Consider the following 25,767-nt stretch of genomic DNA (forward strand, 5'->3'; position numbering starts at 1 on the left):
AATGCCTATCAAAACCCAGAGGTCACTATACAAATATAAGCCATTATTTTGATTGATCCCCAAGCAATATGGGAAAGGAAGGAATGTTGCAAAATCAGAAATTTTTCTGATGGAGGATGACAACAGATAAAATGCATTATTATCATGGCTATACCATTGTGTTTAAGTCTGAGATATAGTTTTTAGAGTAGCCACTCTTTGAACTGGTCAAGTAAAGAGATGGCGTGTTGGCTTGGAGGTAGTGAACTCAGGAAAGCAGGAGGCAGAGTCCGTGACTGGCCTCCGGATTCCCGTGTATAATTCACACGCCACCAGGAGACCACGGAAGTGGCTGCAGGTGCCATAATGAGATCAACAAAGAAAATGACACAGCTGAAAAAATAGACAAGTGGAAGTGAAGGTTTGTGTTGGGTTGGCATAATTTCCTGTAGAATCTTGATGTCTGAGGCCTATAGTATCAAATGAAGACATTGATCACTAGGAAGCAGAGCTACACAATGATCTTGATCATATATTTGTAACTAATTTTCATTTTTGTATTTAAAGTCATTATTATGTCTCACAAATTCTAAGATATGAGTATTTGTCAGATGCAAACTAGTCTGCATATCACTAAAAGGAAAAAGTGCTGCCAATCTATCATATTCTATTTATGGGCAAATGCAAACAGTCTTTAAAGATGTTAAAATGCAAGAGAAACATGTGTACCTACTGAATTACGGAAAATAGTAGGCTGGCTAAGAGACGTAAATGTCTTTTAGCCATTTGTGCAAACCATGATGATTATTCTCTCTCATCTATACTAATAAAAGGGTAATATGCTAACTAGATCCGGGAGACCAAACATCCTTACAACAAAGCCATAGTGGCAGGGCTGAGGCAGAGGCAGTTAGGAGCGAGCAGGCTGGCGGGGGGGGGGCGGGGGGGGGGGCGGGGCGGGGAGGCAGTTGAGGGCAATCAAGCCAGCAGACAGAGTGGTTAGGGGCAATCAGGCAGGCAGGCAGGTGAGCGGTTAGGAGCCAGTAGTCCCAGATTGTGAGAGGGATGTCCGACTGCCGGTTTAGGCCCCATTCCTAAACCGGCAGTCGGACATCCCCTGAGGGGTCCCAGATTGGAGAGTGTGCAGGCTGGGCTGAGGGGACTTCCCTCCTTGTGCACAAATTTCATGCACCAGGCCACTAGTATATTCAATAAGTGAGAATAAAATTCAGGAGGGAAAAAACACCTATCACCACAAGGCTACTAAGCATTTCAAGATTTTCTAGTACAGCAGAAAATGGTAAAAATATATCTTTGTAAATGGCAAGATTTCACACACCTCTCAGAGAAAGGTTAACTACCAGGAACAAGTCCAGGACTTGGAAAATCCTGACTATATTTTAGAATGAAAGACACTTGAAACTCTAGTAAACTGTTGACAAATGACTGCTAAACCAGTTCCTACAGTTCAGATATATGGAAACCCTATACCTGTTGACAAACCTTGTTGGAAACATGAGCTCAAAAGCATACACACAAATGGGAGAAATGTGCTGGTCACCATCATTCATTTCCAGCAGCATCTGAAACTTCTTGCTATGTCCTGAGAGCCACATCTTACAAAGCACCATCACAGCTGAAGTGCCAGGCACCTTTTCTTTGCTAGCTTGATTTGAAGGTAGACTTTATACATGACCCAGGCTCTACCAATCAAAGCACAAGCCAAAATGATCAATTAGATGCTAGTAACCCAAGAAAAAAGGAGCTGCTCAGAATTGATTCTAGTTTTGGGGTCAGCAGCAGCAGTAGCAGACACTGAGGAGAGAGCATCAGGGTCCTGGATGGGTCAGAGGTGCTGGCCTTGAAATGTGCACTGTCTGAGCTCAGAGAGGCAGCAATGGATTTCCCTCCAGTCCAGTTTATACTCCATATGGTCATTGTTCCTAAAGAAGGTGCACCCTAATCTAGTTTTCTGCCTCTCCTAATGATTCAGCATGTTCCTCAGTATCATTTAAAAAATGAGAACCTGCTTTATTAAACATAAACTTAATTAAAACCTAATCCATTTCTCTAGCTCCCTCTGTGATACTATGAACTAAAAATTGGTTTTTAAAATAAACACATTATTATTGCCCAGCTGATGTGGCTCATTGGTTGAGTGCTAGCCTATGAACCAGGAGGTCAAGGTTCAATTCCTGGTCAGGGCACATTCCCGGGTTGGGGGCTAAATCCCCAATAGGGAGCGTGCAGGAGGCGGCCAGTCAATGAATCTCTCATTGCTGTTTCTCTCTTTCTATCCCTTCCCCTTCTTCTCTATAAAATAAATAAAAATATTTTTTAAAAACAGACACATTATTGAAGTATTATAGATAAATATAACATTTAATAAATAATCTAAGTGAATACACCAATGTAACTAATTATTCAAGTCAAGGAATAGAATTATTATTAACACAGCAGAAATCCTCTCATGCTCCCCCATCTTTATTTCTTCTCTCCTTTACAAAGTTAACCACTATCTTGGACTTTTATGTGCACTCTTTTGATTTCAGCATCACTTACTGAATATCATGCCACTGACGTTCATCTGTATCGCTATGTATAGCATTAACTCGTTCATTTTCTTTTCTACCTATTTATCTAATGTATAAAAGCATCACCGTTTTTTCATTCTAAACTTAAGATATATTTAAGTTGTCCCAGTTTGCTATTTCTAGTAAGGCTACTTCAAAAAATTCTGCTAGAAATTTTCTCTTAAATGGTGCTTGTGCTTAGATGAATATTTGCCAGTTAGTTACAAACCAGTAAAAGATTTGCCTGGGTCTTAGGATTTGCAAATATTTACTTTTAGTAACATTGCCACACATTTCAAAAGTGATCTGACAAAACTAGATTTTAAACAGCAGTCAATAAGGGTTTGAGTTGCTCCATATCCTCACAGCACTGGGTGTTGCCACTCTAACCTAAGCCATTCTGATGAAGGTATAGTGCGTGGTATGCACTGAGGTTTCAATTTCCATTTCCCTGGTTACTAGTGATATTGAGCTAATTTTCATTCATTTAGTTTCCAGAAAGGCTGGAACTTTCTCAGGATATGCCAGACTCGCATCATTCCAGTTCTAGCCTGCCTGGTGGCAATTACATGAGAGATTTATAGTGAGAACTGCCCAATTAAGCTTTTTCCAGACACAAAAAATGAGAGATAATAAACTGAATTCTGTTGTCTTAAACCACTAAACTTTGGTGGTAATATGATGCAGTGGAAAAAGGAAGAGTATGGAAATTCAATTATGCGAGCACTCTTACTGGAAATCTAATCTGTACTTGCGCTGCAGTGCCAACATTGTCAGAATCAGTGTATCCCTGTAAGTTTGGGTCAATTTCCAAATTCCCTATTTTGTTCCATTGACTTGTCTATCATTTCATCAATATCGCACTGTCTTAGTTACTGAAGGTTTTAAAAAATACCGTGATGTGCAATCAAACATATCCTCTAACTTGGTTCAACTTCAGCTTTGTTTCAGAAATTCAATGCTGATTTTAAACTTTATATCAACTAAAAAAAGACTAAGAATGCCCAAAACAACCTTAAAAGGAGAAAATGAATTTGGAAGATTTACATTACCTGACTTAAGAGTTAATAAAAACCAAGGATAATTAAGAGTGTGAAGTCTAGCTAAAGGAGAGATAAATAAAATAATGGGAGAGTCAGTGGAAGAGGATATAGTAGGGATAAATGGTGATTTAAAAAAAAATTAAATGATGGAAGAAAATAGAGTCCAGCTATAGAACCACACACATATGGTGAACAAAATACCAAAATTGTTCAATGAGATAAAAAAAAAGGTGTTTTTTTTAAAAAGAAAATGACAATGGAACAACTAGACAGATATCTATATATTTAAAAAAGAACCTTACACTTAAAAAAAAATGAACTCTAATTTTAACATTAAAGCTAAACTATAAAGCTTCTAGAAAATACCTTCACAACCTTGATCATCCATCATGAACCATCAATGACAAATAAAAATAATAGGTAAATTATTTAAACTTGATGAAAATTAGAACTCTGTTCATCAAAAACAAAAACAAAAAGAAAGAAAATAAGCCAGCCACCAACTTGAAAAGTTTACAGAGCACATACGTATACTGACATGAGAAAAGAAGTTGGAAAATAGGGAAATATAGGAAAAATAATAATTCAAGGATCTGTCATGGAGTTTAAACATCCAAAAATTGTGGTTCCAAAGGACTGAATAAGTAAAATAAAGGAGGAGGTAACTAGCAAAGAAAAGATTAAAGAACAGATGAACAACTTCCAAAACAAATATTTATGGTGAAGGATTGGGGAATTAATTAGCTATACAGAAACTCATTAGATAAGGGAAAAGTCAATTATTAAAACTATGGAAAATAAAAATTGGTTTGATAATCGTATAGAACCCTTTCCCTTTTAAAATAATATTGATAAAATTAACACCTACCATCAAATATTATAAGATTATTCCTTTGTACTATTTAAAAGTAAATTTAGGCCCAGAGTCAAGTGAATCATTGAACGAATATATCTTATTTTTAAAACTAAGATAATAAGGATATAGATTTTTAGGTGCAAAGATGATTTAAGCCCAGTATTAAAATTATTCTGTCAATGCGATAGCTTTCAAAGGTGGGCACCTATTACAAGGTTACAAGCTACTTTTTAACCCACTTTTTTTCTATTTTTATGCTCATGTAATTGTACTTTATATAGAAACAATTATGTGCTCACACATGAATTTGATTTAAAGATCAGAGCAAAGACATATTATGCCATATAAGGGCAATTCTTTAGCTCTAGAATTTTCCTTCTTCCAGGAAAGAAAGCAGGGTTTTATCTAGCTTTTCCTTGAATATCATTTCAGTATACTCTGCTTTTTGTACTTTGCATTGTTATTGATATGAAAATACAAACATCTAATTTGTTATTAAATATTAGAAAGTATGTATTTTTAAAAGGATTTAAACTTGAATTTCTTTAATCCACTTACTTTTTTTTTTTTACCATTTTATATATTTCAAGACCTGTTTTCTAAACCTTAAGGGCAGAGGTGAAAAAATTAGCTGTTTGGAGTCTCTGAAGTAATGGAGTAATATTTTTTTTCTACAAGAGAAACAATAATAAAAACAATGAAACAAATCTTTTCAGGATAAAAAGAGCACTTACAACTAGGTCAGAAATCATGAGTTTTAGTCGCAACTAGATAAACTGTTGGTATAATGAATGCCTAGTCTCTAGGCTTTGTTCATTGACACTATAGAAAAGTTGGCTGCAAGATCATAACAGTCTCCTCAATGTTAAATGTCAGTGATTCTGAGATTAATATACACATAGTGCATATTAACATGCAGGTTAGTCTTCATCATCTGTATATCAATTATTGAATTTCTAGTTATTTTCCTATTAGTTTCTCCTTAGTGATATCTTTTCAGTAAATGTAAGCTAACTTACATTCTAGTAAAGTAATGAATATATATATCTCCATATATATAAAAGACTAATATGCAAAGTGTCCCCTCAGGAGTTCGATCACTTGCTATGACATGTGCTGACCACCAAGGGGTGGCGCGGAATGAAGAAAGGCCCTGGCCTCAGCCAGTAGCCAGGGGAGGGAGACCCCGGAGAGCAGCCAGAAGGCCCCAATCTGTCCTGATTGTCGGCCAGGCCTAGGGACCCTACCCATGCACGAATTTTATGCCCTGGGCCTCTAGTAATGTATAAACACTAACCAAAAATGAATACCATGTATTCAAAAGTTACAGTATAAATGAATTTAGTATTATTTCATGCCTTAAATATTTACATTACCTTTCTCAAGCACCCATTAACTTAGATACAATTCCATTAAACTATTATTTTCTGAGCATCGATCTGTTGAAACATACGCATGCACATGCAAACATACACATGCAAGTGGTAGGTACTAAGGCGGGAAGTGCCACAAAGGGCAAGGGCACAAAGAAAGAGCACAATAAATCCAATTAGAAAATGGAAAGAGGACTCATGATATGAGCAAGGCCTAGATCTGATATACATTGGGAATGAACACCCCCAACAAACGCACATGATAAGGTGGAAACGTTCAGAGCTTGTCTCATGACTGAAAAGTAAGTCCACATGACTGGGATATCATTTGTGGAAGTGCGGGCAAGTCAAAGCCAAATGCAAGACTGGCAAAGTAGGTTGTGGTGAAATTGTGCAGCCCAATCAGTTTATGGATGCCAAGTTAAGGGTTAGTTTTGTGTATTGTTCAGTAGGGAGCTATAAAAGGACATTTATAAATCCTGAGTCAGAACAGAAAGAGGAAAGACTAGGTCTAGATGCTGACAGATTTTAGGTGACATGAGAGGAAGTTATAAGAATTTAAATGTTTTATGTGGGAAGATGATTAAATAGGTGGGTCGTTGAAAAAACAAAGCACCGGGTTAACCTTTAACTAAAAGAAATTGATGAACAGAGGAACACTGGAGACCAGTTGAGGTGAATCCAACTGAATCATATTTAGATAATGTGACAACTCTGCCACCCCAGTAGGTGAGCAAATATATTGGGTGCCAGAAATTAAGTATGAAACAATGATTGACATCATGGGTTATGAGGTCAGTCTATATGGGAGGGGAGGCCAAAAATCCACAAGTAAATGTAGGAGAAAGTGAAATCGTTTAGGGAAAAAAATTGTGAACTTACTTTTACTTTACTTCACAAAAAATTATGTAAACTAAAAAGTATGAAGGAATTTATGTGAGCAATTTCATTTAAAGATGATTTTTACTATTGATTTTTTTAGAAAGAAGGAGAAACATCAACGTGAGAGTGAAACATCAATTGACTGCCCCCTGCACACACTCTACCAGGAATTGAGCTGGAAATCTAGGCATGAGCTTAACTGGGAACAGAACTGGCAACCTTTTGGCGCCAGAGATGATGCCCAACCAAATAAACCGCACGGGCTAGGGCAATATTAGTTCATTTAATCCTTATAGCAAACATGAGAGACATTATTATGATCCAAATTCGACAGTTTGGAAAAAGGAGGCATAAAGAGGTTTCTTAAAATGTGTCCAGGTCACAGACAGTAAGTTTTGAATGCATTTAGATTAGGAAAATCAAAATCCAAAATAAGCATGCAGCTGCAAAATTATTTTAGGTGCTTCATCATTTCTATGTATGTGATCATTTTAAGTATTTTTTTCTTTTCTTTTCTCTATCTTACATTGTGTTTAATAAGTCACAACTATTTGGGGAATAAGTATCTATTAAATTAATAACCATTACATTTCTCTAAAGTCTTCCTGAAATTTTTTTTTCAAAATTCTATAACTATAAAAAGAATAAGTGATTATTAGAAAATTATAAATTTGCAATTGTAGAAGGATAAAAACGTATGGTACTACACAGTGCTAAGAAAGTGGCTGAGAAGAATGAATTCTGATTTAATTGATGTAGGAAAGGGCCAAGCATTGGTTCTTAAAAACAGATGCAAGCTCCAGGTGACGAAGGACCAGGTTAAGGTCTTCCAAATTAGCGGGAAGTAGAGAAGAGATCTAGAGCATCAGTGTACCTTAATGTGCTTCTGAGGTTGCAATTCTTTAACTTTGAAGATTCTGACGAAAATCACAATAATAGCGCCAGGCCATACCAACTCTGCCTATGAGTCTGAAAAATGTTTAAGAAAAAAGGCCAATACAACTAAGTCTGGTGTAAGCTTAAAAAGGTGGCTGGAAAATACAAAGAACAGAGAGAAGGGGGTGGATAGCACTGAAGAGAGGTAAGTGGAAGGTCAGGTTTGACGTGATTCATCAAGTGTTTTTGAATGATTTGTGGGTCAACTTCTGTCTGTAATTGTGGACAAAGACCGTTGACTCATAGACTCAAATTGAGAACTTAAAAGCATGCCTCAGAGGAATTCTATCTAAGTCTTTTTTTAAAAAAAGACTTTCAGTTGACCTAAAAATAATTAAACTGCAGCACAAAGACCATATTTGGGGAAGCATGATGGTGCCTTTATTCAGTCTCGAAAGTGGGGTTAAATGTCTTTGTATTTTTAAAACCATCATTAACATGGTCCTGATAACACCTGCGCAAACTTTTTCTCTGGCTGTAACTTCAATAGAAACCCACTGAACATTAATATTTATTTTGGAAGAAGAGAGATTTCTATAAGTTCTTAAGAATACAAATAAATCTTGAAATGCAAATGTTAAACATTTAGGAATAAGAAATATTTATTTAAAGAATAATGTTAATATAGCTTATTCATAAGCAGATGTGACTCAAATAATCATATTATAGTAAATTAACTACTAGTAAGAGAAATAATATCAATAACTTACTATTAAATTTAATTAAACATACTGTACTTCTTAATCATAATTCTGAGACATCACAATGTTCTATATTTTATTGGCTTTGGAAATGTCAAAATTAGGATTCATTATCTTCGCTCTCATTTCAGTAGCAAAAGTTTTTAATTCCTTTTCATAATATCCAATATAATCAAGTGAATTAGATTATTGAACAAACCACCAGCTCTATATTTAGCAAGGGCTTTGGGGACATAATAGATTTACTAAACAAATGATTGCCTAGGCTTAGAGTTAATGTTTAAAAAATGTGTTCTTGCATTGCAATGAGTAGAATTTGCCACCAGAGAGAGCTCAAACACTATCTTTTATTAGAGAGCAATTATTCCTTTCAATTAGAGAGAAATCCTCTATCTCAGTGGTTCTCAACCTTCCTAATGCCACGACCCTTTAATACAGTTGCTCATGTTGTGGTGACCCCAACCATAAAATTTGTTGCTACTTCATAACTGTATTTTTGCTACTGTTATGAATCATAATGTAAATATCTGATATGCAGGATGTATTTTCATTGTTACAAATTGAACATAATTAAAGCATAGTGATTAATCACAAAAACAATATGTAATTATATATGTGTTTTCCGATGGTCTTAGGCGAACCCTGTGAAAGGGTCGTTCGACCTCCAAAGGGGTCGCGACCCACAGGTTGAGAACCGCTGCTCTATCTGCATTACCAGCTACTTTGTAGATGAAATAAACAGTAGCTATTGTTTAATTATCAATAATATACAGAGTCAGCGTCCATGAATGAAGCTCTCATGTTTGGCATTTGAGAAATAATTTGTTCCTAGCAAAGAAAGCGTTAGGGCTAAAGCTTTTAAGAAAGATTTCTCAGGGAGAAAGCTCTAGCTGCATGTCTGCTGTGAATGACGCCTCATACTGACCAATAGGAAGATCTCTTCATATACTAGGAATAAATGCGTTTTTTTTCTTTTTCAAAACAACCTCAATAGACACTTTCCAATATCATCTTGGTATCAAAATGAGCAACATTCATAATAAAAATGTCATTTGATAGACAAACAAGATCAAGAAATACTCAGTAATAAATGTAACTTGATAAATAACCTGAAATTGATCAATTATCACTATACTTTGATTTTCAATTAAAGGGATTTTTATTATTCATCAACATCACTGTACTTAACCAAACTTTATGTAACCACAGTCTCTGCAATTTGTAGTTGATCAGTATTCAGCCCCGTTCCCTCTACCCCAACGGCGACAGGTAAACTAATGAAGAAGCACATACACTCGAGCTTATCCTCAGGTCTTCCTCTTTCCAGGAGCGACAGGTAACAGACAATGTCCTTCAGATGGATTACTTCTGGGGAACACGTGTTTGCGGGTGAAGTGCGAGGAGGGGTGATGGCACCTTTATTCATTCTCAGGCCTGAAAAAAATATATATGTGTCTTTAGATTCTTAAAAATATTCACAGCGCTCTGAAACAAAAAAGCAACCAAGAAGAGATGGCGTTAGAGCATGGACCATGTAGAGAGCTATACATTTCCACGCATAGGGTAACCATTCTCTCTGGAACTCCAGACATATTCTGTGACTGCTGTAAACAATGGAGTTGCTTGGGATTTGGGGACGTAGGGACCATACTAGCTGCCTAATGGAGGGTTTTAAAGACAGGACCCTATTTTCTAGGGGGAGATGGTGGACAGATTTGAATGTACCAGGAAAAATGTTCCTATTCCAGATCTCTGCTTTAGACAGTGACAGCTATAAATCAGCTGGGAAGATACATAAAATTGGTTATTTGTTTAAAAAAAAAGAAAAAAAATGTCATTCTGTCACAATATGTTTTATTATCATCAGGAATCATTCATTCATAGAAGTATTTATGGCAAATATTTGCCAGCACCACGAAGAAGGCATCCTTTTTGCCACTGAGGAATCTGCCCATAAGAGAGAAAAGGAATATAAAAATGTGGATAAACCTGACAAATACCCCGTTAGAGAGGCAATATCATGACTGTAGTTTGATTTTTAAAGGCCCATACTTAATTTCTGAAACCCATTCACCATGCCTATTTCAAGACCAGTGTGGAGAACTGTAATGCCTGTTCACAATAGATGATGATTGCAGATCACCTGGTTGGTGATCATCAAACTGAAACTCATTCACAATAAATGGTTAGTTCCATCCTACACAGAAGCCTCTGAAACCAGATCACGTGTACGGGAGGAAACCCCAATCATCCTTTGAGGTACATTTGGCAACATAATAGGTGTTTGGGTGAAATGACTAATGGGCTAAAGAGCTACTGTGTTCCTAGTCAACCAGCAGTTATTGGAACAGAGGGAATAATCCCAACCAAAGATAGTTCTACAAGCCAGCCCTCCCTTAGTGCAGGTCCACCTGATCACATCTCTCTCTGCTCTATTTCCTTTGATGTGTGACTTTGACTCAATACCTAGCATCTCCTCCAGCCATCTCAAGATGGCCAGAATATAATTTAATGCATAATTAAAACTTATAAATTAGTTATATCATCTGCAATGCTATTACTAATAAAAGGTACCATTTACTGAGTGATTAATATATGGCAGGAACCATGCTGAGGGCTTTACCATGTATCATCTCACTTAATTCTCACATTAACCCTGTGAGGTTGATTGTATTACTCCCATTTTTACAGATTAGAAACAAGCTTAAAGTGACTATTTTCCCAGAGTTACATAGCTAGCAAATCCATCCTCTCTTTTTCTACATGAATGGTTTACCGACTAATGTTGGTTCAATACCAATAGTAAGAAGAAGAAGAAAAAAATTACATCTTAATCCAGGCTGACCTTTATACACACACACACACACACACACACACACACACACACACACACTTCATTAATTAGTAGGTTTCACAACTGGCCTAATATTTTCCTTTCTGTATTATCCTATTCTCTTTTCTCCTACTCCATTTCATACTTAAAATTTTATCAGAAGACCCTCTAAGTTGAAGTCATTATCCACTAATGTGCCCCCAACCCACAGTTTGAAAAATACTGCTTTATCTTTCCTTCATTTTCTTTACCAAAGCCTTACTTATGTCAGAAACATATCTATGCCCCACATTAATTCTGCTTGTTTATAGTTACTGAAATATATATGTACACTTAATAAATTGATTTTCCTCCCTAACAGAAGTATCGCTGTATACCTAATGCAAATGAACTCAGATATTTTATAAGCCAAAAAAGGCAAAGAATTGAAGACAATATTAAGCTTTAAAAATATTACCTTACTTACTATTTCTAATTGACTAACTAAAACTTCTCCAGCTGCAGGAATAAGCAATTTCAAACTAGTATAAAAGACATTTTGGCGCTGACAGTTGACAGGACCATAACTTCCAGCCTCGGAGAACAGAGTCCTTGAATTATGGTCGGCTAAATCATGACCTAACTCATCCTGCCTGATGAGCTAATCTTCTCTTCTTAGCTTCCCCTTATGGTACTGAAATGATTTAATCAGCCTGATCTAAACCTTTTATACAAAAACTCAGAACAAAACAAGAAAGCATAAAAAGAATATGTGACATTCATTTGAAAGAATGCCAAACTTATTATACATTTCACTTATGTAGAACACCTTATGATCATTTGTTTGAACTTATAAAACTAAGGTACATGGTATTCCATTATCAGCTTTCATAATACTGAATATAAACAATTAGAGAATGTGAAACATTCAGAAAGAATAATAAAAGCAACCTGAATAATCCAGTCGGATATATTCAAAACAATTTAATAATTAAAGGGGAAATTATGGGGCAACTTTTCCTTTACTGATAGCAATTTTATCATAAATGGGTACTTGAAGTTGTGGGGTTTTCTCTGGTTATGTAAAGGGTTTTCAAGGTTTCACAATGGAAGATATATTGGAGTAAAATAATTTGTGAATAAATACTACTAATAATAATAATTTGGTACTATAGGAGCATAAGAAATGCACTGGTCAATATTAATAAATGCTAATTAGCTAATAGAAATTCTTTTCTATTTCTACAGCATTTTTATGTAGGTATGTAAGCTATATAGACTATATGGAATCATTATTATCAACAGTAAAAGTACATCAACATTAATAAATGTATAAATCCATTTTAAGTGCCAGCTGTGTGCTAAGAACCTCCCTACCTCATAGTCACATAACCTTGACTCTGTCCACTCTGCATTTCTCAGGTCTTTGTCCTTTTTAGCATTGTGGAAACTGAAGTAGCTTATTATACACAACAGGCCTATAAAGCCACCCACAGTAAAAAAAAAAAAAAGAAGAAGAAGTACACACAGAAATACATACACAATTTTTAATATCCTCAAGACAGTCCTGATAAGACTAATAGTTTCTTCTCAGCACAACTAATGAAGTGTGTCTTTTGGCAAGAACATTCACTAAAGTCATTTGGCAAAAGAATTTTCCCAAAGGTTCAAGTACCTCATTTTCTTTGGGCAATTTTCTGTTCTTAATTTGATTAACTTTCTTATGGACAAAAAGAAATTGGTTTTACTTTTCCCATAAAAGAAGTTCTTGGTGTTGTCATGCTCTGGTTTTATGGCTAAACTCCACTATTGATAATGTAGCTTAACAGCACAAATCCAGTGTCCTTTGCCGCCTGGAATGAACAATGAGAGGGGATCAAAGAAAAAGTACCTTTACTTTTTATTATTGGTATTATTCTCAACCCTAAATATCTTCTGGATGTCGTACAGTTCTGGGTTGAGTAGGGAATAATTGAGCCTATTTTTTTTGTATGACTTAAAAAAAATGTCATCTGTTGAGAATGAGAAGAAATATTTGAGTAAAACTAAAAAGGTTAGAAAACTTTAACCTAATTGATCTAGCAAAAAATATCATGAATAGATCCATTTTACAACTGATGTTTTTAAAAACTGAAGAGGTGTTAAGGCCATGTTAATGCGGGGGGGAGACGGGGGTAAGAATCAGTAGTGGCAACAATCAGAAAAATTATGAGATTTCCCTCTGGTGATTGTCAAGGTTCAAGTTGTAGGAATTGAAATATGAGATTATCATATTGATTCCTAGTTAAGGGTTTAGAAGCCAATTTTAGAAAAACAAAGGGTCCAAACGCTTGAAAAATTCTGTAAAAAGAATAGTTCAAGTGATAGATTTTAGGGATGGCATGGAGATATGAAGTTGGTCATTGGTGAGGGATGAGGGACCTGGCATTTACAATGAATAGAAGAGACTATGACAAAGTTGGAAAGTGAGTGCACCAAGAACGCCTTCAAAAATGAAAAGTCCAACATGGGGACAGTGGAAATAATCATCTTATATTTAAATAGGTGATTAAAAGCAGTCACATTGCAACAAGATGTTCCCTAAGAAAATAAATCGTTCACTACACAAAATGCCAGATGAATCATTAGGTGTTAAAGTTCAATAAAACAAAATTGCACACACAACCTTTATACCCATTTGCAATTAAGTAAAGATATGCCATTATATAATAACTACTTTTTATTTTTACCCTATCTTCTATACTTGACTACTGTTCATTAACAAGAACAACATTGTTTTCCTTTTTTAATTTTTTTCTTTTCATTGAGAAGTCCTTATTGTTCAGTTGACATATAGTCAAGAATAGCTATCATATTCCTGATGGTATTGTGGTAATAAAATATGGAGAATTCTAAGCAGGGATACACAAAGTAGATTATATCACCTCTCATCTCAAAAATAATTTGTGATGTCTTTAACCACAAATACATCTTGAGTAGATAACATATCATTGCAAAACAAAGTTCTAGAAATAAAAATATATTTATTTTTCAGTTTTAGATTCAAGGATAACCAGGCCTTGAAAATTTTAATATCTTGTGTTCTTTATTCCCCAGAAAAAAAGTATCAAAGTCTGACAATTATATAGGGTTTAAAACAGTCCCACAAAGAACGCTGCACTCTTATGTTTCAAAAGGGCGAGGCCTGCTTTGAAAAGGAACCGCCGTTTACTTTACTTTTGCTGCATGAGGGGTACACAGTCTCTCTTTTAATTCCTTTCAAGCAGGTCCTTACAGAATATGTGAATGCCACAGATGAAGTACCAGCTATTATTCCTTTGTCTCCATTTTGAGACCTGACTTGATTTCTATTCCTTGTAAATTTGTCATCTTCTATGTAGTACTTATTGCATGATTTTTTTTAAAAAGAGGTTTTGAGATTTGAATGTCTGCAACATGGCCTAAGTAATTTATGTCCTCTATCCTATCTGACAGTTACTCAGACAGAAAACATTAAACATGTTCCCGCTCCTCCTTTCTCAAAACCAAGGACAGTGTTGCTTCGTGTAAGTTAAATAAGGAAGACGTTATTATTGTACTGTGCCTAAGGTAGGTGAAATCCATATAAAGCATGGAATGGAGAAATGGAAGTATTAATTTTGAGATCAAAGTAAGCAATTGTCCCATTTTAAAATGTTCAACCTGGAACACTCGTAAGCTCCGGCTCCATACCTTAAGGACAGACCAAATGAACTGATTCATAGAAAACAGCATTGTGAGTCCTCTCAACTCGTAATAGGAGGGGAATTATTTTAGGGACTAAAAATATTTGATGGGTAGTTGAAGGTTAGGATATTACATTAATGTTTATATATGTTAAAGGGATCATAATATATCACTTGGAAGGTATATACTTGTTTTTACAGAGCTTGGACCAAAAATGCTCTAGGAAAAATATATTACTTCGTTAACAGAAGGGGACACAGCACAACATAAGGCTTAATAGTGTGGACTCTTTGTCAAGTTGCCCAAGTTTTCTTTATGGCTGAATCACCTATTTCCTAATTATAGGTGTGTGTTTTGTTGTGTTGTTTTTTCGTTTTTTTTGTTTTTTTATCTGAGTGTCAATTATTAAACGTCTCCTCTTTACTCACATGTCCATATGCTACTTTGTGGTGCTTGGGCTGGAACTCTCTGGGCCAGTGGCTCCCTTGGGATTCCCTGGGCCCCTTTCAGGGAATGTGTAAGGTCAAAACAATTTCAATAGTGATTCTGAGATAGCATTTGCTGTTTTCACTCTCATTCTCTCATGAGGATACTGTGGTATTTCCAAGAGGCTACATAAGATAGATATGGCAACAGAGATGCAAGTATGGTTACCGGTATTTAGCTTCCTGCTGGGAAGCCAAATGTTAAAGGCAATATACCCATGGAAAACAATGCCACTTCTCCGTATTTTTTAAGTCTTTTTATGACAATAAGTAATTTTTATTAGCATGTGATGGGCTACTCATAGTTATTTTTAAAGTGTCTCGCCTTTAATGTGGTAACAGCAAAAGATGTCACCCACATAACACAGGTCCTTTGGAGTCCTCAATAATTTTTAAGGACCCAAAGGAGACATAAAATCAAAGAGCGTGAGAAAAGCAGCAGTAGACCGCATTTCTCCATTGCCAACCAGAAACCAGTTGTGTTCACAGAGCGCACTACAGAGATTAAGAAGCAGGAAGGAGAAGGGGCAGCTCCGGCTGGTCTACCTGCACTTCCTGTGAGATGGCTCCAGCATTTCACTCGTGCAGCGTGCGGTTCCAGTAGCCATGGGCTCTAGTCTCTGCTTATTCCCACTCCACCAAAGGCACAGTGAGCTCTCTCCACAGACCTGCACAGACCATCATGACGCTCCTAAGGGGCCTGACACCCAGGGCTGCAGCTCCTCCTTGAGCTTCTGAGCTATCAAAGCCAGCGAGGACATATCCTCTGCACAGAAGTGCATCCCAGCTCAGAGGGCCTTTCTTCTAGGATGTGATTACTCCAACCTTGGGGCAGCGTGTGGTTCTACCACTGCCTCACCTCAGTGTTCCTCTTTGCTTTCTCAAGCCTTCAACACTGGCCTTCAACTCAAGCCAGTTTCCTATTTCATATTCTCTAGAGTTACACAGTGAGATTTTGGGTTTCCCAACTGGATGGAGAATGAGATAATTAGCAAATGGTATTATTGTATTAGACATCTTTAAAAAGCTATACATAATGAAAGAATTAATCATCTCTATGGTGACAAAAATTTAAGTAAGTAAGAGAAAAATCAACTCCTCTGAAATTGCAAATATAACATTGTAAAAATATACTGGTAATTTGCACACTCTTATATTAATATTATTCTTTCTATACAACTGGCTTGTGGCTTCATTTATGTATAAAACATTTAAAAGAGAACTTTTCCACATTCGATGAAAGTATCTCTTAAAATTACTACCTAGACATACACTGTTACAACATTGAATGATAAGTGATGGATAATGATAAAGTATATTTTCTCTAATGGTCAGTTATTATCGTTTTGGAAACATTTTAAATATTGTGCATAATATCAGTATGAGAGTATAAACCCTACAATGAAGGTAATTTTTAAGCAAATCATCTCTTCTGTTATAGAGAACTTTGATAATCATTTTTCTCTTCAATTATTATTGTTTTTTTTTTACTGTATATACATTTTTTCAAGTAAAGAATTACACTTACCACCTGAAAGGAGAGCAGGCTTACTTTTGACCATGGGGCTGGCGTGAGGAAACCTGTTGCTAAATGACATGAAAAGGTGTGCTGTGAAGTCTTCGGGAAGCTCAGCCTCCAGGAATGTCTTCATAAATAGCTTGAAACCTTCAAAATCGATTGTCTGAAAAAAATTAAATATATATTTTCACTCAGCCAATGTCAAGATTTTATGCTTTGTTCAAGATCATTAATAATAGAAATGACCTTATTTCAGAACTATGTCGGGCAGTCCTGGCTAACATGGGGATTAAGCGGATATGTCTTACCTGCAGCAGTGTAGCTGGAAAAGGGGGAGCTGTCCAGCAGACATATCACAGTTTCTGTATGACCTTAAAAATTGACTTTGAATCTTAGTTTCCTGCTCTGTAAATTGGGATTAATAGTCCCAGTTCCACAGAGCTGTTGTAATGATTAAATCAAGCCACTAAAGTGAACATGCCAATGCAGATTCATGAGTACTTCAAAGGAATGTCTCATCTCCTAGTTATGTCTTTAATGGCGAATATTGTTTTCAACAATTAGAAAAAGTGGTTAACGTTATAATTGCACCCTAACACCAAAACCACTAGATACAAAATTCCAAAGAGAAATTCTAAAACTCCTTCGGCAGACTTTCAAAGTAGCCTATTTCAAGGTCCTTGCCCACCCTTACTCACTGCAGGGCTATCAAAAAGTACACATTTTTTTAGAGACAATCATTACTGCATTGAGAGGCTCTGGGTCCACTTGGGGAAATAGTGATGGAAGCCACCTTCCATGATCAAATTAATAAGAGAACTTTACAGGAGCTACCCAGAGAGCTGGCTTTCTCCAAGCAGAGGGCAGTGGGCCAAGGTCTGACTCCTGCCTGGGAAATTGAGGGCAAAGGCAAGTAAATGGTACTATATTAGGCTCAGCCAACAATCCCGTGACTGCGGGCACAGGGATGAATAACTGTTTCCTCTGAAAGAGAGGTAGCCAACATGGAACAGAAGAGCAGTGAAGCTGTGCTGGGTCCTATCCAGTAGGCCATTTGGAAAGACAAGGAGACCTACAAAGAACCTGGACTCAAGCCATGTCTATCAGATCAAGAGAGTGCAAGGACTGTATTTTTTCATTACTCAGTTTAATGTGACTGAAATGAATCTAAAAATAGGAGCAAAAATAAAATTTGGCAGACTGATGCTCATAATTTTACTCCAAATCCTGGAAGATGAGAATAAAAGTAATTCCTTAAACTGATATTTTGTATAGAAAAAAGGCTATTTTTCCTATATAATAATATTAAGGTAAGGTCATAGAGAATGACCAATTTTATTATTATACTAGAGGCCCAGTGCACAAAATTTGCACATGAGGGTGGAGGGAATGTGCTGCTCAGCCCAGCCTGCACCCACTCCAATCTGGGACCCCTTGAGGGATGTCAACTACCCTCTCACAATCCAGGACTGCTGGCTCCCTACCACTTGCCTGCCTGATTGTCCCTAACCGCTTCTTCCTGCCAGCCTGATCACCCCCTAACTGTTCCCCTGGCAGTCTGATTGCCCCTAACTGCCCTCCCCTACTGGCCCAGTCGCCCCTAACTGCACTCCCCTACAGGCCCAGTTGCCCCTAACTGCCCTTCTCTGTAGGCCTGGTTGCCCCCAACTGCCCTCCCCTGCCAGCCATCTTTGACCACATGGGGGCAGCCATCTTGTGTATTGGAGTGATGGTCAATTTGCATATTATGTCTTTATTATATAGGGTTCATTTGAATAAGTCTAAAATGGAATATGGCATGCAGGGATATCATTAGAGAAAGGTAATTTTTTGTTGATTATATCATGTGCAAATGTAGTATATATACTATGTATGTTTTTGTCCCTAATATAACCTCAAACCAGTAAAAAACAAACAAACAAACAAACAAAAAAAAAGTCCAAAACTTCACTTTGTTTTCTAATGGTTCTAAGACATTAATGTGAACTTGTAGTTTAGTTTAGTCTATTTTGCTTATTCATTCTCAAAAGGGCACTTCAGACATGTATATTTGCGGCAGTAAAAAGACTTGATTTTTGTCCATTTTTAATAAATCACTCCTACCACAAATTTGTGTAAATTCCACTAGTAGACTGAAGGCATAACTAAAAACTATGAATCATATCGCATGCTCAAGTGACAGAAGGATTTTTTAAAAAGCAATTTGCCATAATGAATGAGGCCAACATTTTAACATACACAGATGAAGCCAATGGCCAGACCACTGTGTATAAATATATTCTCTTGGGTGGGGGCCCCTATTTCTACTAACAGGGATTCTGAGAGGTGGCCTATGGAAAGAGAATTAATCCACTTCCCATTGGATGAGAGGCAACCCTCACCATGTATGAAGACACAAGGAAAACCAAGAGTTCATTTTATTGCAAAATTAAAGGAAGTTTGTGTGAGCAACATATCCCTAGGCATGGTGGTTAGCAGTAACGATGTTTACAGTTGCTCTTCCTTCTGCATCCTAAGCCTTTTGTGGTCAGTAATGTGTTGAAGTCAGACTACCTGTATCAACTCTGATGATGGTGGGCCATGGACGGCACCTCTCATAGTAAGCAAAACATTACTTCTCAGGCCTTTTATTTTTTCAGGTATTAGGAAAGCTTTCTGAACTCTCTCAAGTGTTGCAGCTCCGCCTTGCTCAGCGAGCAAAAAATAGCTCCTTAATTTTGTTCTCTGACAGCTATGAGCCTTAATTTTCTGCATATAATATCAACCATTCAGAGTTGTTGCCTAAATGTAATAAATCAATATAAATTCATGTAAAGGGTATGTACTCACCCTAGGGCACATGGTATGTAAAAAAAAATTAAATTAAAAAATAAAAGGAAGCATTGGTTTATAGTAAGACGGATTTTTTTATTGTCTTAATTTGCCCTCCTCTTTATTTTTCAAAAAAAGAAACTGGAAAATTTACTATATCTATCTTCCCACATCACACCTGCAAGTATTTATATCTTAGACATTTTAACGAAACTATTCCATATCAGATAGTGTTGGCAAATTACTGCTTTCACAAAGCAATCATTTAAAAACAGATTATCGTACTTTAAAAAGTAAAAGCCTATTACAGACATAATAATGGAACATAAATTTCCTCATTTCTTAAATGATTTCTATGAGACAATGCCATCCTATTTATTTCTCAAGTTTTACTCCTAATGTAAATTTCTTTCTTCAAAATCTTTACAGTGTCGGAGGGGGCAAATTTCCTTCTTATATTTCCTGTCATTACATATAACTACCAATGTTGCAAAGCCAAAACTTCTTCAAAGCAAAAAAAAAATATTAACTGCTTCGGTATGTCCTGGTACACCCATCTTCTTTTTACTTTATTAGTAAAAGATTTTCAAATCTCTCCTAAAATTTTATGTCATCCAAGATGTCAAACATTTCTGTATGTGGACAGATACTCCTCAATCTATACATTTTCTTTACCTTACGATTTAGCAGAACATTCCCAAAATTAGGTATTGTGTATTTTAAGGCTGACAGATAGCGGGATTAGAATTCGTTTTTGAAGACTGTGACCTTTACACAGAACGAGATCATTTAAGTGCATATCAATGGAAACACTAATAAAAAAAAAAGTTGGGACACACTTAATTGAATTGGCTGTAAGCTCAGAAACACACACATCAAACAATGGTTAACATTTTGAACGGCTTTTTTAGTGTTTCCCCTATGGAGCATCCACAGACTATTCAGGGAGATGATATAGAGAATCTGTAAAGAATGCAAACTGAGGAGACAGCTCAGATGTTGCTGCCAAATTGGCACGCATTTAAAACACGCTTCTCTCTGCCTTTCGTCATTATATCTGACCATCTGGGTCCTTTGTTTTTAAATCCCTGTTAATACAAAAGAAATAACACTACTACTCATCCAAGCAGATTCCAAGTGGATGAAAATAAATGTTGTCATTCTATCGTTACTTTCATTTATCCTGGCAGTTTCAGGATGGAGAGTCTGCCATATTCAGCCAGTGTTCACTGTGCACCCACGTTGCACTGGATTCTGCTCTTGGTGTTGGGTTAATGATGTTACTAGAATATGTAAAAACCCTTCCATCAAGGGCTTATCTTCTAATGAATGGAATAAGGAAATAACAAAACAAATCAGCTAAAGGTACAATGTCTGATGGTACTGCATTCCGTTTGTTATAAAAAAAATATAGATGACAAAGGTTTCTATATTTGGGAAGGGAGTACTTACAGTTTTAAATCTGATGATCAGAAAATGAGAAGTTGTTCTTTGAATAAAGATTTAAAGGTGACAAGGGAGAGAGCTTTGCACGTATTTGAAGACAGAACATTCCAGATAGACAAAACAGGCAGTGCAAATGCCCTAAGGTATAAAAGTGCTCCTGCTGAGAGGAATTTCTGTAGGAACCAGTGAAGAGGAGCAGGAGACTGGATAAGGAGTGGGGGAGCACTAGAATAGTAGGAGATAAGGTTAAAGTATGATCTTTGGTGATGAGTGAACTGGCCTAATCAAGCAAGATCTCAGACCACCATGCCCAGCCAGCATGGCTCATGGTCTATCTATGAACCAGAAGATCATGGTTCAATTCCTCAGCAGGACACATGCCTGTGTTGCAGGAAGCAGCCGATCAATGACTCTCTCTCTCTCTCTCTCTCTCTCTCTCTCTCTCTCTCTCTCTCTCTCTCTTTCTCTCTCCCCCCTCTCTGAAGTCAATAAAAATATATTAATAAAAAAGATATCAACCTTATGGCTTCAAGGTAGAGGGAGAGGCATAGTTATTAGAGCATTTGTAGCAGGAAATCACATGATCTGACATACTTATTAATTAGTTGTGCATACACGCTTGCTAGGAAATGTGAAAATTGAATATGGACTAATTTTTGTCTGGAATAAAGGAGTGTTATTATAGTCATATGATCCTGTTAATTAATAAATGATCTTTAAAAGATAAAAATGAACCATTTAACTATTTCTTTAACTCATTTTTCAACATGTATTGCATACCATCCTATGTTAGCTACTGGGAAAAAGATCTCTAATCAAACAAGCTAGACAAAAACTTAACTTAGCCAGAGGTTTTCTTTCACCATTTCCACATCAATATAATTAACTAATTATGTTAAATAAATTAAAATAATGTAGTTCTGGCCAGTGAGGTTTAGTTGGTTGGGCATACTCCCATGTACAGAAAGGTTGCTGGTTCAATTCCAGGTCAGGGCACATGCCCGGGTTGCTGGCAAGATTCCCTTGTAGGGGGCAGTCAATCAATGTTTTTGCTCTCACATCAATGTTTCTCTCTCTCCCTCTCCCTTCCCTCTCTAAAAGTCAATTTTAAAAAATTATGTAAAGGCCACTGAGCCAAAGTGTATATATAAATTAACATATAGCATGGCTAACTTCCCGAGACTTCAAATTCACATTTTTAATATTAAAATACTTTCAGGAAAAAAGTGCATATTAAATGTCTCACTTCTTATGCTTATCTGTACTATAGTGGGTTATTCATTACTTGAAATATCAGAGAGCTGCTTAATAGTCCTCTGAAACTGCCATGGAGGAACTTCCTTCATAAAGAAAGAGTGAAAAGTGTGGACACCTGGAATTTTTTAAAATTAGTTTTGGCAAATGAAAGCTTTTTTAACACCTCCGAGGCACATGATCAATGAATTGTAGCTTTACCTAAGACTAACAATTATTAAGACTCAATAGAAAGAAAATTAGAAATGTATTTTATTGTAAAGGATTACAAGTAGCAATAAAAACAAACAACGCTATTCCAAGTTATTTTCGTGGGTAATTACAAAATGCAATTAATGAATTAGACGAATTTCAGCAGAATGTTTTTAATCGTGCTTTTTGTATAACTTGTAATCAAGGGTCTGTAGCCAACTAAGTTGTATTCAACTAAGTTTTGTGCTTCAGTTGGAATCCATTTTAACCCAGTATGACACTCTCTTGTCTACTGTTCAGGGTTGTCAATAGGACGGGTGTGAGCTGTTAGCGGAGCACACACACGCTCTCAATGTGTTTTCTCCTCAAAAAATAAAGCCCAGTAAGAATTTCTTGAACAACTATGAATGTATAACGTTAGTTGGTAACGATTGCTTACTTGTATATTCACCTTTAAAGAAAATGTCAAGATGGGAGTGCTCTGAATGCAGATATGTGTGCGGGCACATTGAGATGATTTTAAAGTGTAATCGTGTATAGATCTATAATTAATATTGAAGCAGATTAAAACAAAATCAATAAAACTAATGATAACATTATCAATACTTTGATGAAATGATTTAAAATATATGCTATCCCATGGATTATATTCTTTTTAATCTATCAAGGCCCAAATCTCCCAAGGTTAGTAATGTGAGAAACAGCAAGTTGAGAAGGATTAGAAGACCAGGGAATAGCCAATGTGTAAGAGTGAGAAACTGAGATTTTACAAAGAGGACAGGAAACCCACTCATTACTTTAAAGGCTTACAAATTCCCTGAATTGAAGCACTCTGTCAGCAATCTGTAAAATAGACTTATTAGTTTTACCCTCTCTGCTAGCAAAGATCATCTTGACCATTTGTGTTTCTCCCAAAGGACCAAACACAACATCTAGTGTATATTATACGTGCATTTGGGATGCAATCCACACTAGCTTCATTTTGTCCATAATGCTTTGCTCACTTTCTGTACGTTTATCTCTCATAGGCGATTGTTCTATGCCAAACTCCTCCTTAGAGCTTCATCTCTCCTTATAATCTTTATAGTTGGGGATACACTCTGCTATCCATAATAAGAAGATGATATTAGACATTTGATTAAAATGTCTGTTGCATGTAATGGAAACAATATCTGTCACTGTTCTAGGAACTATGCTAAATTTGTTATGTGTATACCATACTTTAGTCCTCACAGTAACCCAGTAGGTAGATGCTATTATCACTCCTGTATAACTGAGGCTGAGAAAGTTAAATAAATCGCCAAGGTCTAAAAACTATTAGTACCAAGGACATAAATATTTCTAATTTCAAAATCCACTATGTGATAGTTGACCAAAGGACAATTTTATGGACAGATTTTCCAATATTCACACATAATACAAGATACTTTGCCACTTGTTTATCTCTATCAAATGCATTGACCAAACTATCACCACTTCGGAATAAAAAATTATATAAAATAAAAGTAATGATCACTTCATAAGGTATATAAATATCTAATCACTATGTTGTACACCTGATATAGTATGTCAACAATAATTGGGAGATAAATAAAAGTAATGATATTATTATCTACTTGTTTACACAATCTTGAGCTGACTATAACTCTTTTCCTATCCTTTGACATTCTAAGCATAACCTATTACTTTTGACCACATATCAGAAATGTGTTCTAAATCTGCTCCAGCCTCCATTATAATCCTACTGCTATCCCAGTTTTCATCACTTAATTATACTGCTTCAATAACTCATACCTAGTCTACTCTTCTACTCACATCTACTGTTCACATTGTTTTTGTGCGTATTTTTCTAAATGGGAATGGTAGCATGACCTTAAATATTTTAATTTTCTTTACCTATTAAAAACCTGAAGACTTCTTTCTACCCAAATCTCTACTTTTATTTTCCCTAGTATATTTTATATTTCTACTCAAAAGAGCTATTTGTGATAATGAAAATGCACAAACAAAAACAATAGACAAACCTAAAAATAAACTTTAGGTGTGACACATACCTAAAGTGGTTGTTGTACTTCTCCGTGGAAAAATGCAAAAAAAGATCACCTGAAAATCCCAGTATCACTTTTGTTCTCTAAACTGGATTTTAACTCCTATATAAATTATTTAATAAATGTTATAAAATAACAATATGCATAGTATGTTTAAATTCCACACAATTCTTGGTAGGCTGTTATTAAAACTATAGAGTTATCAATTTATTTTCCAAATTATTTAAGCTTGTTTTTAGAACTCATTTTTAGAGAAAACAATTGAAAGCAATTAGTAGTATCTTAAATACTTACTTTTAAATTTCTGCATGTTTAGTATAGAAGTTTAAGGGAGAAATAGATTAATTGTAATTAGGTTTTCATTATCTAGCCACAGTCAAATTCAGCTAAGCTTTCAATTTAGCACAAAATGTAGCAGAGGATCCATTCTCAAAAATCTAAATGTTTCCATGGATAAAAGATAGTGCATTTTTATAAATGTTGAGATTTGATTCTCAGTGCAATTATTAGAAACCTGTAATAAACTATTCAAATTAATTTATTTATAACATAAGAAATTATTCTCATGGTTTTATGTAAATATCTTTTCAAATTATTGGGCATAATTTCATTCTAAACTACCATTATATTCTGAATATCAAGATATAAAATTAAGGTCACATATTGAAATAAAAGATGCTACACATTTCAACAATGATTAGTGCATAGTTAAAATCAGATTAATACAGAACTCTAGTAGGTATTTTATTATTGAATTTGTTGGCGTGTTTTCAAAACTGGCTGTAATTTTGATAAGAAGAGGAAGATGACTGAAATTGTGTTGATAGCAATAGAAAAGAAAAACAGAAACATTCCTTAACATGTTACTGCCATTCCTTGCTAACTGTCCTGGCATTTCTGCAGTTGTACGTGGAGCAAACACAACAGACACAATAGCTCTCCTACAAGGACATCATTCTGGATTGTGGTCTGGCTCGGCAGGCAAAGCACATCACATGTCATGTATTCCTCTCATCCCTCACAGTAGAAAGACATTAGAGTTGGAAAAGGCATCGAGTTATATTTTTTCACTTAATAGATGAGAAAAAATGAAACTGAGAAAATTAAGGTTACAGGATTAGTTGGGGGTGTATCTCAAATATTCTTACTTTC

At 35.8% G+C, this 25,767-nt stretch overlaps 1 protein-coding gene across 2 annotated transcripts in view; it reads right to left on the minus strand.

Annotated features, from left to right (window-relative positions):
* The window catches only part of DGKB (diacylglycerol kinase beta), a 524,454-nt gene that overhangs the window by 390,202 nt on the left and 108,485 nt on the right, over nucleotides 1–25,767 (minus strand). For both annotated transcript variants that reach the window (XM_059712461.1, XM_059712459.1), the window contains 2 exons: nucleotides 16,874–17,027; nucleotides 9,637–9,777 (listed from right to left, as the gene is read on the minus strand). In XM_059712461.1, coding sequence (XP_059568444.1) covers nucleotides 9,637–9,777; nucleotides 16,874–17,027 — 295 coding nt within the window. The remainder of the gene's footprint in view (nucleotides 1–9,636; nucleotides 9,778–16,873; nucleotides 17,028–25,767) is intronic.

The sequence above is a fragment of the Myotis daubentonii genome, chromosome 10 (genome assembly GCF_963259705.1).
Source record: "Myotis daubentonii chromosome 10, mMyoDau2.1, whole genome shotgun sequence".
NCBI lineage: Eukaryota > Metazoa > Chordata > Mammalia > Chiroptera > Vespertilionidae > Myotis > Myotis daubentonii.